The sequence below is a fragment of the Cherax quadricarinatus genome, chromosome 37 (genome assembly GCF_038502225.1).
Source record: "Cherax quadricarinatus isolate ZL_2023a chromosome 37, ASM3850222v1, whole genome shotgun sequence".
Taxonomy (NCBI): domain Eukaryota; kingdom Metazoa; phylum Arthropoda; class Malacostraca; order Decapoda; family Parastacidae; genus Cherax; species Cherax quadricarinatus.
In genome coordinates this window covers 2951112-2966996 of record NC_091328.1, presented here as the reverse complement: position 1 = coordinate 2966996, position 15885 = coordinate 2951112, and the positions used below count along the sequence as shown (strand labels likewise).

The following is a 15885-nucleotide window of genomic DNA, read 5'->3' as shown; positions in this document are numbered from 1 at the left end:
TGGGCGAAAATGATGCAGTCTTAGTGTATTTCCTTCGGGTCAGACGCACTGAAATCACTGCTATCCGAGGTCTATGCTCGAGCATAAATTTTCACCCAACACTCAGATCGATACCTAGGTTCATTTGCTGTCGATGTGAGGGGCCTCGGTGGCACAAACAGTACAGTGTTATGCCCATCTTCTTGAAAGACGATTGAGGAAATGAGTCTTTAGAGTCACCCGGCTTTGGTGGGAAATGTGCTAAAATTAAACGCCAAAAAAAAGTAGTAATACACAATAAAAAACGTTGGTGACCATGCTAAAGATTCTGCAAAGTTCTTATACTTCCTTTTGGGCACAGTGATATGTTGTTGCTGGATTCCTCATCCCTTAAAACTGACTGTTTGGACTTTAAACTAGTTTAAGGAAGGTAAAGGCATAGGTAGACCTTTTATTCCTGTATGATTGTGATCTAGGAACAGTTACTTCTGTTCACTTTAATGCTTAACCCTTGAACAATCTACCAGTCAGTTTTCACTTATGTCAACAAACTGCTAGATGCAAATGTATGACGGGAATAAATTAGGTTTCATCAATGAGTTTTTGTTCCAAAATTTAGTCGTAGAAGAAGAGTACGATCTCCTACGTGTACATTAAGAGAATGTACGACAGGATCATTATCAGCTTGTGAAACAAACTTTTCTCATCCTGAAGTGTAGAACCACTGGTTCTCTTTTCCTGACATTCCTCATCCTTTATTATAGTTCCACTCTATTTTTTATCACCACATCTTTATCCTGGTACAAAAGTACAGTACACGTACAGTAGGTGACCCTCACTAATTAATAAGAGTTAATACAAACATGCCTGTATTTCTGCACCGCATTTCTACTCAGGGTATGAGCACTTTAAAGCATGTAAATATTAGTAAATGGTTTTAAGTTTACAGTAAAAACGGTAGGTACTTATTCAAAGGTGACCAGCATGACTTGCTTTTTCAGATGGTTTTTGTAATATTAAATGCTTCATATTTACTGAAGACTCAGGCTGGGCGTTTTTATGCATAGAAAATGGAATATCAAAAGTACTATAGTATATATTTTTTTGCTATGCCTGGGCACTAAAAACATTCTGCTATTGGTCCTCTACCTTGCTAAAAAATTATACGTAGTTGTATTTTTAAATTTGTGTTTATCTGCAGTATTATCATCGCATGAAAGTTATTAGCAATTGTCCAAAATTTATTAATCTTTAGTTTTTTGTAGAGAAGTTGTTAGAATACCGGCCTTAGTTTTCAAGTTATGGGCTAAAGATTTGATCAAGTCAGTACCTCATAGACAAAGGATAAAATCACTGGTGCTCCGTCCACCCAGATATCATTGGATATCTGATGCTGTGGGAAGGTATAGTTTAAGGAACGAGGTATATCAGTTATAAATATACAGTATATGAATTAGGACTGTAAACCCACTGCGACCTGCTCAAGTGCTAAGGTAATAGAAATCCTGTTTGTATATTTTAACAGCCATTGTTCCAGCTTACTCTAGGAGCTCTTTTTTTTTTTTATTTAGGCGTTTTGTGATATACAGGACTGTAAATGAGTAAGAAGGATTTGAGTTTGCAGATTTTCCAGGTTTAGTGAGCAAAAGTGGTAAGTGTAACAGGTAAAACAATTTCTTTCTTGCTGTGAATATATTTTTTGCCCTCAGATTGTTATTTTTCCTCTTTTTTTTTCGTTTATTTTGAAGGTTTTGCTGCCAACTTATGCAGTGAACTTCAGCTCAATCAGTAAGATCTCGTACATGATTGAAAGGTCATTCATTTTAAGAATGACTTTCATGTAAGTGTTTACTTTCATTTTTGCTTCCTTTATAAGGATGTTTTAAGTGTCTATATTCAATAACTACACAACTGATTGTTGATCAAATCCCTTTTTGTTATCTGATATCTCTTTAAATGGCCAGATATATCAATCCCTACTCCAGATATTTTCCATTTTCTGTTTATCTTTGGCCTGGTGACTGTGGTCTTCCTCGGACCACAATTTTGTCAGCATGGCTACACTTGCTTTGGATTTGTTTTTCCTGTGATGGTGTGTAATATTCCTTCACAGCTAGTCTTGGCATTTAATCCTGCACCTTCAGATCACAGTAATTATTTTTATAGCTCATCCACCATGCTTTCCTTTCGCTTTTATTTATGTGAGTTTAAGTACTATAATTTCACATAGGACTGTGCTTTCATGATAAGTTAATCTGCCTAGGAATTTCAGGAGGCTTGGATTTTCTTTTTCACTTCTTAGGCAAGGTAGAGTCAATGAGCAACAACATAGCAACAGGAAGTGAAGCGCTTTGAGCTGTCTTAGTGCCTGGTTGTAGATTTCGCAGCCTCTCTTATCTGCACTTTATTCCAGTGGATGTTTACGTTATACTCAACATAGACTCTAATACTTTGTTGACTACTGAGAATTTATTTTTATGTACGGAATTATTTCAACTCGTTTCAATCCTTCCAGTTATGGTTAAGTATTGTTTAGAGGAAAAAAAGTGTACAGAAAATTGTGACTATTGAAATTTAATGGATACTAGTAATTTTTCACATGGATTATTTTTTATTATTAAACAAAATATCAGCATTAATTAAAGATGTTCACCGCAGAATCTAAAATATTAAAAAAAATATTATTGTTACAAATGTAAATGATCTGTAACTTTCTTAAATAACATGTTTGTTGTTAAAATGGTAGATTAATATACTGAATATATAAATAAACAAACACAAAAGTGTTTATTGTGTTGCAGTATTCCTGCTTATGTAATAAGTTATGTTCATTGTCTGCTTGCATCACAGTGCTACAGGAAGTGATACATACACAGTAGACTCTGCTTATTGTTTAATATTTTTTTGAGAACTGTAATACATTTTGAAATATATTCTGCTAAAGAGCCAGACTTTGTTATTATGGCACCTGAAATACTGAAATAATTTCATCTTATTTAATACTGGAAGAAACTCAGTTAATATTGGTAACTGTCACGAGGGATGTTTTCAGAAAGGGGAAAAAATTAATCTGATGTGTACAATGTTCATACTGAAGTTTATGGAGCATAAATTACCTCATTGTTTACAGACTACGACTTCAAGGGCTTATATGAAAGCCCAGCATGGCATAGCATAACAGATGGGACTTACAGTGAAGATGAGGGCCCGTTATCTCATCTCCATATCCGCAAAGCTAGTGGAGACGCGTCTCTACCTAACACACAGGTGAGGGGATGACCTACACTGGACTGATACATTCTTACACCACCTGTGAGCTGGTCTTGTAGTCTTCAATAAATAAAAAAATAAAACAGTTCAGACATTGATTATTGACAATTTTTTTCTTAATTTTCCGATGTCTACTTTCTAAGGAATGTTTTTTTCTCTCTCTCAAAGTTTTCTCTCATCTGTTCCTGTGTCATTACATTGACATTACTTATAGACTGCTATCGAGTTCCGTGCTTAACTTTATTGATTTTAAATTTACGTTTTGTTATTATATAGGTCATTACTATCCAGGGAATATGCGTTTCGTGAACCTACAACTGCTAATTGAAAGAGGCATTCTTGTGATTCTTGTAGGATTGTATGGTCCTGTGGGTTAGAACGTCGTGAATTTTCGTTCACCATGAGGAGAGCTAAAACAATACGGGTTCGATCCCCCGGCTAGTCGCAGTGTTATTAAATACCACTCGTTCGTGGTATTTAATACATGGGATCATACAAGCTCTTTTCACTGTGTTTACCTGTGGTCTGGAGACATTAACAAACAATAATTTGAATTCCTTATATTGAAATATTTTGCGGTAAATACATAATGATGATAATGTTTCTGGGTATGTAAGGTTTTAGTATGTAGGGTGGGTTTGTTATATAATAAGTTAGACCCAGAGAGTCGAGTCATTGCAAAAATTTTTGGTACTAAACCCCGCTGTGTCTGTTGACAGCTCTGTTAATAAATAACTGAAGCTTAAAACTTCTGTTTGTGTGTTTAGCAGTCTGGGAAATTTTTCCTTGTGACTTTCACTACTGTTGTTATGCCACCTCTTGCAAGACCTGGTGAATTTTTCCATTACCCTATTAATTTCTTATCAAATATATTAAAATTTTTCTTCACGGGCTTAGTCGTACTTTCACTTGTCACGGCGATTACTTTCACTTGTCACGGCGATTACTTTCCCCTAAGACCTTTGTGATTAGAACCAACTCTTAGAATCACAATTTTTTCCCCTCTGTATACTTTGGCATCTCATGAAATTAGCATTCCTGACTAGCCTCTACTAAAACTGTCTTGGTTCATTGAAAACTTTCCGACAAACCTCGCCGATATGTATTTTCCTCTTTGTGGCTAACTGGTCAGTTTTCGTATAGCCCTGTTTTTAATATTTTGTTATTGGGTATGGTTTAATATTGTCCTTTTAATTTAATAATATATGGCTATTTAATCATCTTGCCTCAAGAAAAACTACTTGTTTTAATCGACATGTGAGAGATCATGATAATGACACTAATGGTTTAATTTACAGGGTGGAATAGAGAGCAACAAATGGCGCAAGAGCTTGGTAGGCAATGAACAAGATGACTCTATTCCAAGAAAAGAAAGCAACACACCAGACTGGGAAGAAGCTGGGATGGGATGGGTCAACAGGTAGAACACAAGCAAGGTATATCACACATCTCCGGCAGAGTTGCAAGAACAAGATCATCATCTCTATAAAGAGACATAAGGCAGAAAAAAAAGGCTTTGTTCGGGACGTTCCGCTCTAAAGTGAGCTTTATCAAGACTTAATGAAGCTTCTGAAAGAAACGTGGCCTAATATAAAAATGTTACCCTGCATGACTCTTCTTTACACCTCCTAGTCGCCTTGCACCAGTCAGCAGCACCAACTCTGCCTGGTGACACCTGTTCGTCTTGACTTTGCGTTTTCGGACTTGTCTATAAAAGGAGGTTGGCAGACAGGACGTATGAGATAGTGTAAGAAATGATGACATATCAATTAAAGAAAAGCTTTCAAGCTAATAAGTCCAATGCAACAGTCGTATTTCTTACAGTAGAACAACATCATCCCCCCTAAACAGCATCAGTACAGTTTAATGAAACTGTAAAAAAAAAAATACTCATTAATAAAAATTAAGTAGTTTCGTGAATGACTGATATATGAAAAAAGTGTTTGTATGTATTGCACTAGAATATATGCTGTAAATTATATGTTTAAAAATATAATTGCATTACCGTCAGTTTGCCATCAACATAATTATTTAAAACAGATTTGATTTCTTCTTGGGCATACAGTTCTTGAGTTATGTAGACTCTTTTGTAGTTTTCCTTCAGGCAAGGATCAACCCAATGCATTATTACTGCATTATTACTGCATTAATGTATTCACCTGGGAGCACAGTGCTGCATATTGTCTGATATTACCCCCCTCCAAAATGATATCAGTAAATTGATGTACTGCAGAGGTTAATCAAATCTCCAATTAGTGTCAACTACAATGTGTATATTATAGTAATTTCAATTAAAAAATAGTTATTTTGCACTAAAAGCACATGTTAGTGTTGTGAGAAACTAAAGCTTCCATGGGGGTGAATTCAGCTGGGACAAAGTAGTGGAAAGAAAATCACATTTCGCGATGTTTGTGCACATGTAACATTTTACGATGTTTGTGCACATGTAACATTTTACGATGTTTGTGTACATGTAACATTTTACAATGTTTGTGCACATGTAACATTTGTTTTGGTTGTAGAGACGTGATGCCGAGAATTATGTGTATAAAGGCTATACGTGGAGCAAACTTTTATTGGGTCAACGTTTCGCTCATGGCGCAGATTCATCATAACTTGATAAAGCTCTTCCCTGAGTGAAATGTAGCGCCAATAAAACTTGTTCTCCATAGTGTGTCTTCTTATCCTAATTTTTAATTAAGAATCATAGATATGATACAAAATTTGCTAAAAAAAAAAACAAGGTTGGTTTAATTAAAAAAAGAATTTTACGCATTTATTGACAATATACATTTAAAGGGACAAACTATTGTGCTTTATGTATAATTTCCTGAATATATGAAGGATTTACCAGACAGCAAAATCGTATATATATATATATTTGTACTGTTGGGATATCAGGTATCTTAAGTGTGTCTCTTTCTTGATTTTTTTTATCAGTACGAAATGTATGAGAAATAATAATTATCAGTAATGACAAGGAGTTAAAAAATAGTTTTGATTTTTATGTTCAACTGTGTGAGTGTGTGTTTGAGTGTATTAACTTATTTGTAGTTGCAAGGGTCGATTCACAGCTCCTGGCCCCGCCTCTTTGCTGGTCACTACTAGGTCAACTCTTTTCTTGCTCCATTGGCTTTATCATACCTCTTCTTAAACCTATGTATGGATCCTGCCTCCACTACATCACGCTCCAGATTGTTCCACTTCCTAACAACTCTGTTACTGAAGAAATACTTTCTAACATCCCTGTGACTCGTCTGAGTTTTCAGCTTCTAGGTGTGTGTGTGTGTGTGTGTGTGTGTGTGTGTGTGTGTGTGTGTGTGTGTGTGTGTGTACAATAAAACCTCCTTATCCAGAGCCAGTCTTCTAACTTCCTCAAGAATATTCAGCCACTTGCAGACTTATTTATTCCAATGAATTTAAATTCTTAAACTCAAAAAAATCACTGGCAAGTTTTGTAATGAACCTTCACGCAAAAACTACTGTATAGCCACCAAAAAAAACTACCAGATCTTGTCACATCTTACACTTGTATGGAAGCTACATTCATTTGCATATTACCGCATTCTATGACCACTGACCTAGCAAGTAGCATCGTAGACTTTCCCAGACCTTAACCTTGGCCTGCATTTGGCTTATTAACAGGTTATGCAATGCATGTCAGTACTTTTACAAGTTATGACGGCTCAAGTATAGCAGTCAAAAATCTCTATTCCATTTGACCTTGTTTCTTTGCTCTCTGGCTACGAGGAACTTTTACTCATGTTTGTATGCATGTTAGAACACTTAATTAACCCAGGTTGAAAGCCTCGAGACTCGCCTTATTTTGAGCAAAAAACTTGTACCAATATCTATGACAATAATTTTAAAAGGGTTCTTCTACTGTAGACTCCTGAAAGATAGAATTCGTCAACAATTACGGGGCTGCAGCTTATTGTCCCAGCTGACTCCACTCCTGGATTATTACAGTAGTGTGCACTACACACCCAATAGTTTCGTGTCGTTTCGTGTCTCCTTATACAAAGTGAATTAGAATTTTATATTCATTTCTATGTATCATAAGCGGAATAAACTCTGGTCAGTAAGGATTTTACTATGTGAAACAAAAATTGAGATTCATCTTATCTTATTATGATCTTTTGTACAGTTTTCTTTGAGCGTGGATGTGCAGCTTGACGTTTCCCGTCTCAGTACTTCAGTTGTTCACTTAAGAGGGTGCTCACTTAAGAGGGTACTCACTTAAAAGGGTGCTCACTTAAGAGGGTGCTCACTTAAGAGGGTACTCACTTAAGAGGGTGCTCACTTAAGAGGGTGCTCACTTAAGAGGGTGCTCACTTAAGAGGGTGCTCACTTAAGAGGGTGCTCACTTAAGAGGGTGCTCACTTAAGAGGGTGCTCACTTAAGAGGGTGCTCACTCAAGAGGGTGCTCACTTAAGAGGGTGCTCACTTAAGAGGGTGCTCACTTAAAAGGGTGCTTACTTAAGAGGGTGCTCACTTAAGAGGGTGCTCACTTAAGAGGGTGCTCACTTAAGAGGGTGCTCACTTAAAAGGGTGCTGACTTAAGAGGGTACTCACTTAAAAGGGTGCTCACTTAAGAGGGTGCTCACTTAAGAGGGTGCTCACTTAAGAGGGTGCTCACTTAAGAGGGTGCTCACTTAAGAGGGTGCTCACTCAAGAGGGTGCTCACTTAAGAGGGTGCTCACTTAAGAGGGTGCTCACTTAAGAGGGCGCTCACTTAAGAGGGTGCTCACTTAAGAGGGTGCTCACTTAAGAGGGTGCTCACTTAAGAGGGTGCTCACTTAAGAGGGTGCTCACTTAAGAGGGTGCTCACTTATGAGGGTGCTCACTTAAGAGGGTGCTCACTTAAAAGGGTGCTCACTTAAGAGGGTGCTCACTTAAGAGGGTGCTCACTTAAAATGGTGCTCACTCAAGAGGGTGCTCACTTAAGAGGGTGCTCACTTAAGAGGGTGCTCACTTAAGAGGGTGCTCACTTAAGAGGGTGCTTACTTAAGAGGGTGCTCACTTAGAGGGTGCTCACTTAAGAGGGTGCTCACTTAAAATAGTACTCACTCAAGAGGGTGCTCACTTAAGAGGGTGCTTACTTAAGAGGGTGCTCACTTAGAGGGTGCTCACCTAAGAGGGTGCTCACTTAAGAGGGTGCTCACTTAAGAGGGTGTTCACTCAAGAGGGTGCTCACTTAAGAGGGTGCTCACTTAAGAGGGTGCTCACTTAAAATAGTACTCACTCAAGAGGGTGCTCACTTAAGAGGGTGCTTACTTAAGAGGGTGCTCACTTAGAGGGTGCTCACCTAAGAGGGTGCTCACTTAAGAGGGTGCTCACTTAAGAGGGTGTTCACTCAAGAGGGTGCTCACTTAAGAGGGTGCTCACTTAAGAGGGTGCTCACTTAAGAGGGCGCTCACTTAAGAGGGTGCTCACTTAAGAGGGTGCTCGCTTAAGAGGGTGCTCACTTGAGAGGGTGCTCACTTAAGAGGGTGCTCACTTAGAGGGTGCTCACTTAAGAGGAAACTCTTCAAAGTTTTGTAAGACTGAAAAGTGACGTGTGTGTCTCAAAACATATGGGATCCTGATGCTTAAAACTATTAAGTAGAGTTATATGTGGATACCTTTATGGTGGGATATAATGACACCTAGAGTCGATTCCTTTGATAACGACCACTTTGATAACGACCACTTTACGTCCACACAGGGAGCAAGATGAACGTCATGGACTTAACTCTGCCCACTGTATGGGCGAAACGTTGTCCTTAATGGAAGTATCCACTGCTTATGTCATTTATTCCAGCTTTTTTCAATTTGTTGATTTTTTGTATCATATTATTTTCAAAGTGTCGAATGATTAATGACTCACAGGGCAGTTTTGAAGTGTGATATTACCATATCATAGTCAATAAAATCCACTCAACTCTTGTTGTTTTTTCTCACTTTAAGAAAATCAGTAGTTTCGCTGTGAAGAAACAACAGTCGCAGTGCCGTGGCTGGAACAAGTCATCAAACTCCCAGGAGAGGAACCTTATAATAGTGGTTCAGGGTGGACAGAAACATCTTCAGTAGGTTTCGCCCCATAATTTTCGCTAATTTATGATTGAAGTACAGCGCCTGACGTTTTTAAGAGGGACCCTCAGACGGAATCACCAAAGCCACAAAAATCACGAAAGTCTGATAAAGAGAGAGAGACAGTTTGGCGAAGTCTCTTGAGCAAAGGACTCTGAGATACCCTTCTTTTCCTTGGGTCAAGCCAGATACCCTACCATTTCCCCAGCAGCGCTATATAGCCCTTGTGGTTTAGCGCTTCTCTTTGTTTATAATAATAATAATCCCATTCCCCAAGCCGTTGTATGACCCCCCTTACGGGTTTAACTCCTCCCCGTGACTTTAATAATAATTGATTATCAATGGACGTGTAAGTAGTAAGTTGACCTACGCAGCACAAACACAAATTTCTACGAAGATAACTGGGTAAATTCTAATATATATATATATATATATATATATATATATATATATATATATATATATATATATATATATATATATATATATATGTATATATATATATATATATATATATATATATATATATATATATATATATATATATATATATCGTGTGACCAAAGCTCGACCGGATGACCCAAATCTGTCATTGCAGCTTTTGGTCACCCGATCGAGGCCTTCCACTGGCTTACCCGTCAACCCCTTTAAAAATTAATATTAGTAGGTATTAATTTAACAATATATATTTCGGATTATACACATTATATTAAATCTAAAACAGACCATGAAGAAGTAAACAATAAATACGTCGCGAAGGATAAACAGGAAATATCAAATTTTTAAGTGTTTTTATTTAGCACAAATAAATTTGAATAAACCAATTTTAAAATAGTGATTGACCCCTAAAAATGAAATTCACGCGAGAAAATGTTAATGAGTAGCAAGACCGTAGTGGGTCTGGACCTGGTTTTTCATAGTTTTTATTTTATGATCCTCTTTCTGTGTGTCTGTATATATATATTATTGTGCCCACGAACAAGTGGTATTGATGAATAACAACACTGCGACTAGCCAACGACTCGAACCCCATACTGCTTTGGCCTGCCTCATGGTAGGCTAGTCGCAGTGATGTTATATATATATATATATATATATATATATATATATATATATATATATATATATATATATATATATATATATATATATATATATATATATACATAGTGTGTGTGTGTGTATTTATGTATATGTATGTATGGATGTATTTTGTGTATGCGTGTATGTAAAAAGAGCTTCTTCTTTCGCTTCTAATGACCAGAGCTTTGGTAAGATGGGGAAGGAAGAAGGATGGGTAAGGATGGAAATATTGGAAGAGGGTTGGAGGGGGGGGAGAGGTAGGATATAAAAGGTAAGTGGCCCAACCACTTTGGTGTAATTTAAAAAGTGTATTTGAATTGATAAGATTATTTTTTAAGAGGTATAATACTAACCCATCAGAGTCACATAGATATAATAGGTATATAAGTACATGACTCTGAATTGGTTGTAATTATACAAGTTGCAATTGCTTTTTTTTTTTTTTTTATTTTTTTTTTTTTTTTTTTTTTTTTTTTTTTTTTTTTTTTTTTTTTTTTTTTTCGCGATTGCACAACGGATATTTATACGACAGGAAAGGCAATATTTTCTGGCCAGTTTATCAGCTCGTGACAATAGCTTCTTAATGGTGGTGTCCAACAATAGTCAATAGCATAATTTTACATTAGAAAGTTATTTAAGATGTCTCCCTAATTGGGGGCGATGATTTTTTCAGTATACATAGAAGGGTTCTGGTAGTATCCAATCTTCTTCGTCAGGTAAGTTGCTCAAAATCATGGGTCGAGGGTAATCATCTTTATGAATAAAACGACGAACCCTCTGTGGGAGAGTCATTCTTTGAGTCCTGTGAGGTGGAGTATTGATGGTGTAATCGGTGGTATTTATCACTTGTATAGGATGTTCTCTATCTGGCATGTATAGTTCTTGCATTGTATAAAGTTGTTTCTTTTTTAGGGTGTCAAGGCGTACATTTATGGCAGTAATATCTTGTTGTGTGTGTAAATCTGCCATTTTAACTCTGTCTCTCCTCCTGGTATTGGTAATAAATCGAAGAGCTCTATTCTGGACCCTTTGTAACCGTAGCATGTTGGTCTTTGTTGTTAATGACATTGGGACACAAGGGTATTCAAGTATAGGTCTTATTATCATTTTATACAGATGTTTTTTGACATGTTGAGGGGCTTGATTGAATCGAAAGAGTCTGCTAAGACCGGAGAGGAAACATAAATAAATATTTTTTTATTTATGTAAATAAAATGAAACTAGTATATAAACATATTGCCAAATCCACACATATATATGATAACTGATTCAGAAAATTCAAACATAAGAACATATTTTAGGTATTCTGGCCATATTTTGATCTACTAGCAATTACCTACCAATAAACTAGTAGACAATATTAATTTTCCTATTTGGCTATTCCTGGGTTAGACAGATTATTAATAAATCTTGGCCTGTCTAACGAGATTTTAAAACCGATTCAATAATAGCAGTGCATATGTCCTATAAACAACGAGGATTAACTCAAGAAACGGGCAGGACTCGAACGTACGGCAAGCCTTTCCTGAAACAATCAGGTCGCTGCTGGAACCAGCGCAAAGCAAAGATTTAATAAGGTTTATCCAACTAGGCATATTTTTTTATACACTGGAGAGGTTAGCATGGGCCTCACTAACGACAAACGTAAGGTTTTATGGTTTGGTCTGACTTTTCACTGCAGTTTGCCTATACGTAGGTCCCATAGGTGTTGTCCCAGGTGTTGTCCCAGTTGTTGTCCCAGGTGTTCTCCCAGGTGTTCTCCTCAGGTGTTGTCCCAGGTGTTCTCCTCAGGTGTTGTCCCAGGTGTTGTCCCAGGTGTTGTGTTGTCCCAGGTGTTGTGTTGTTCCAGGTGTCGGTGGACAGTATTGACGAATGTATCACCATCAATGACTGCTAGTTTGCAACATGGGAAACGATAGTCATATTTCACCTTTTCCAGAGTGAGACAGATGCTACAAGTTGTGGTCTTCGCCCATGAGATTAATGACACTGCCAATGTATGAACTTCAGTATTTTTTGGCGTAGATAACTAGGGATGGTTAGAAAGTCTTTATTACACAGCTGAAATACACTGATCCGTTGGTGGCCAAGATACATTGCCGTGTTGTTGGTAGTGGTAGCTTGTTCTGTGATGTTTTGAAGGTGTTCTTCGGTGAGATTTTGCAGATGTTGTTGGAGATTTTCGAGTTGTTGTTCTGGGAAATTTTCGAGTTTTTGTTTTGGGAGATTTTCGAGTTGTTGTTTTGGGAGATTTTCGAGTTGTTGTTTTGGGAAATTTTCGAGTTTTTTTTTCTGGGAGATTTTCGAGTTGTTCTTTTGGGAGATTTTCGAGTTGTTCTTTTGGGAGATTTTCGAGTTGTTTTGGGATATTTTCGAGTTTTTGTTTTGGGAGATTTTCGAGTTTTTGTTTTGGGAGATTTTCGAGTTTTTGTTTTGGGAGATTTTCGAGTTTTTGTTTTGGGAGATTTTCGAGTTTTTGTTTTGGGAGATTTTCGAGTTGTTATTTTGGGAGATTTTCGAGTTTTTGTTTTGGGAGATTTTCGAGTTTTTGTTTTGGGAGATTTTCGAGTTTTTGTTTTGGGAGATTTTCGAGTTTTTGTTTTGGGAGATTTTCGAGTTTTTGTTTTGGGAGATTTTCGAGTTTTTGTTTTGGGAGATTTTCGAGTTGTTGTTTTGGGAGATTTTCGAGTTTTTGTTTTGGGAGATTTTCGAGTTTTTGTTTTGGGAGATTTTCGAGTTGTTGTTTTTGAAAATTTTCGAGTTTTTGTTTTGGGAGATTTTCGAGTTTTTGTTTTGGGAGATTTTCGAGTTTTTGTTTTGGGAGATTTTCGAGTTTTTGTTTTGGGAGATTTTCGAGTTGTTCTTTTGGGAGATTTTCGAGTTTTTGTTTTGGGAGATTTTCGAGTTGTTGTTTTTGGAAATTTTCGAGTTTTTCTTTTGGGAGATTTTCGAGTTGTTGTTTTGGGAGATTTTCGATTTGTTGTTTTGGGAGATTTTTGAGTTGTTGTTTTGGGAAATTTTCGAGTTTTTGTTTGGGGAAATTTTCGAGTTTTTGTTTTGGGAGATTTTCGAGTTTCTGTTTTGGGAGGTTTTCGAGTTGTTGTTTTTGGAGATTTTCGAGTTGTTGTTTTGGGAGATTTTCGAGTTGTTGTTTTGGGAAATTTTTGAGTTTTTGTTTTGGGAGGTTTTCGAGTTGTTGTTTTTGGAGATTTTCGAGTTGTTGTTTTCGGAGATTTTCGAGTTGTTTTTCTGGGAGATTTTCGAGTTGTTTTGGGAGATTTTCGAGTTTATGTTTTGGGAGATTTTCGAGTTTTTGTTTTCGGAGATTTTCGAGTTTTTGTTTTCGGAGATTTTCGAGTTGTTTTTCTGGGAGATTTTCGAGTTGTTTTGGGAGATTTTCGAGTTTTTGTTTTCGGAGATTTTCGAGTTGTTTTGGGAAATTTTCGAGTTTTTGTTTTGAGAGATTTACGAGTTGTTGTTTTCGGAGATTTTCGAGTTGTTGTTTTTGGAAATTTTCTAGTTTTTGTTTTGTGAAGTTTTCGAGTTGTTGTTCTGGGAGATTTTCGAGTTGTTTTGGGAGATTTTCGAGTTGTTGTTTTGGGAGATTTTCGAGTTGTTCTTTTGGGAAATTTTCGAGTTGTTGTTTTGGGAGATTTTCGAGTTGTTGTTTTGGGAGATTTTCGAGTTGTTGTTTTGGGAGATTTTCGAGTTGTTCTTTTGGGAAATTTTCGAGTTTTTGTTTTGGGAAATTTTCGAGTTTTTGTTTTGGGAGATTTTCGAGTTTTTGTTTTGGGAAATTTTCGAGTTTTTGTTTTGGGAAATTTTCGAGTTTTTGTTTTGGGAGATTTTCGAGTTGTTGTTGTATGAGATTTTATAGCTGTCGTTGTGTCAAATTTAAGAGTTGTTGTTGTGTGAGATTTTGCAGTTGTTTGAGATTTAGGAGTTGTCGTTGTTGGATATTTTGGAGCTGTAGTTAGTGATTTAGGAGTTGTTGGTGTAGATTTAAGAGTTGTTATTGGAGATTTTGTAGTTGTTGTTGTTGTTGTTGGAGATTTTGGAGTTGTTGTAGGAGATTTTGTAGTTGTTGTTTTGGTTGGTGATTTTGGAATTGTTGTTGTAGATTTAGGAGTTGATGTTGGAGATTTTGGAGCTGATGTTGTGTGAAATTTTGGAGTTGCTGTTGTTGTGTGAGATTTTGGAGTTGTTGTTCTGTGAGATTGTGGAGTTGTTGTTTTGTGAGATTTTGGAGTTGTTGTTGTTGTTGTGTGAGATTTTGGAGTTGTTATTATTTGAGATTTTGGAGTTGTTGTTGTTGTGTGAGATTTTGGAGTTGTTGTTGTGTGAGATTTTGGAGTTGTTGTTATGTGAGATTTTGGAGTTGTTGTTGGAGATTTACGAGTTGTCCTTGTTGGATATTTTGGAGTGGTTGGTAGTGATTTAGGAGTTGTTGTTGGAGATTTAAGAGTTGTTATTGGAGATTTAGTTGTTGTTGTTGTTGGAGATTTTGGAGTTGTTGTAGAAGATTTTGTAGTTGTTGTTTTGGTTGGTGATTTTGGAATTGTTGTTGGAGATTTTGTAGTTGAAGTGGGAGGTTTTGGAGTTGTTGTTGTTCGAGAATTTGGAGTTGCTGTTGTCGGAGATTTTGGTGTTGTTGTTGTGTGAGATTTTGGAGTTGTTGTTGTAGGAGATTTTATAGCTGTTGTGTGAGACTTTGGAGTTGTTGTTTTGTGAGATTTTGGAGTTGTTGTTGCTGCAGATTTTGAAGTTGTTGTTATGTGAGATTTTGGAGTTGTTGATGTGTGAGAATTTGGAGTAGTTGTTGTGTGAGATTTTAGAGTTGTTGTTGTGTGAGATTTCGGAGTTGTTGTTATGTCAGATTTTGCAGTTGTTGTGTGAGATTTTGGAGTTGTTGTTGTGTTAGGTTTTGGAGTTGTTGTCGTGTGAGATTTTGGAGTTGGTGTAGGAGATTTTGGAGATGTTGTTGGAGAATTAGTAGTTATTGTTGGAGATTTTGGAGTACGTGTTGTGTGAGATTTTTGAGTTGTTGTTGTGTGAAACTTTCGAGTTGTTGTTGTTGTTTGAAATTTTGTAGTTGTTGTCATGTGAGATTTTGGAGTTGTTGTTTTGCGAGATTTTGCAGTTGTTGATGTTGTTGCAGATTTTGAAGTTGTTGTTGTTGTTGCAGATTTTGAAGTTGATGTTGTTGCTGTTGCAGATTTCGAAGTTGTTGTTGTTGTTGTTGCAGATTTTGGAGTTGTTGTTGTGTGAGAATTTGGAGTTGTTGCTTTTGTGTGAAATTTTGGAGTTGTTGTTGTGTGAGATTTTGGAGTTGTTGTTGTCGTGTGAGATTTTGAAGTTGTTGTAGGAGATTTTGGAGTTGTTGTTGGAGATTTAGGAGTTGTCGTTGTTGCATATTTTGGAGATGTTGTTAGTGATTTACGAGTTGTTGTTGGAGATTTAGGAGTTGTTGGAGATTTTGGA

At 36.7% G+C, this 15885-nt stretch overlaps 1 protein-coding gene across 1 annotated transcript in view; it reads left to right on the top strand.

Annotated features, from left to right (window-relative positions):
* The window catches only part of LOC128702709 (dystrobrevin beta), a 56970-nt gene extending 51029 nt beyond the window's left edge, over window positions 1-5941 (top strand). Inside the window, exons 17-18 of the mRNA XM_070091710.1 lie at window positions 3110-3246; window positions 4548-5941. Coding sequence (XP_069947811.1) covers window positions 3110-3246; window positions 4548-4673 — 263 coding nt within the window. The 3' untranslated portion in view covers window positions 4674-5941. The remainder of the gene's footprint in view (window positions 1-3109; window positions 3247-4547) is intronic.
* The last annotated feature ends 9944 nt before the right edge of the window (window positions 5942-15885 follow it).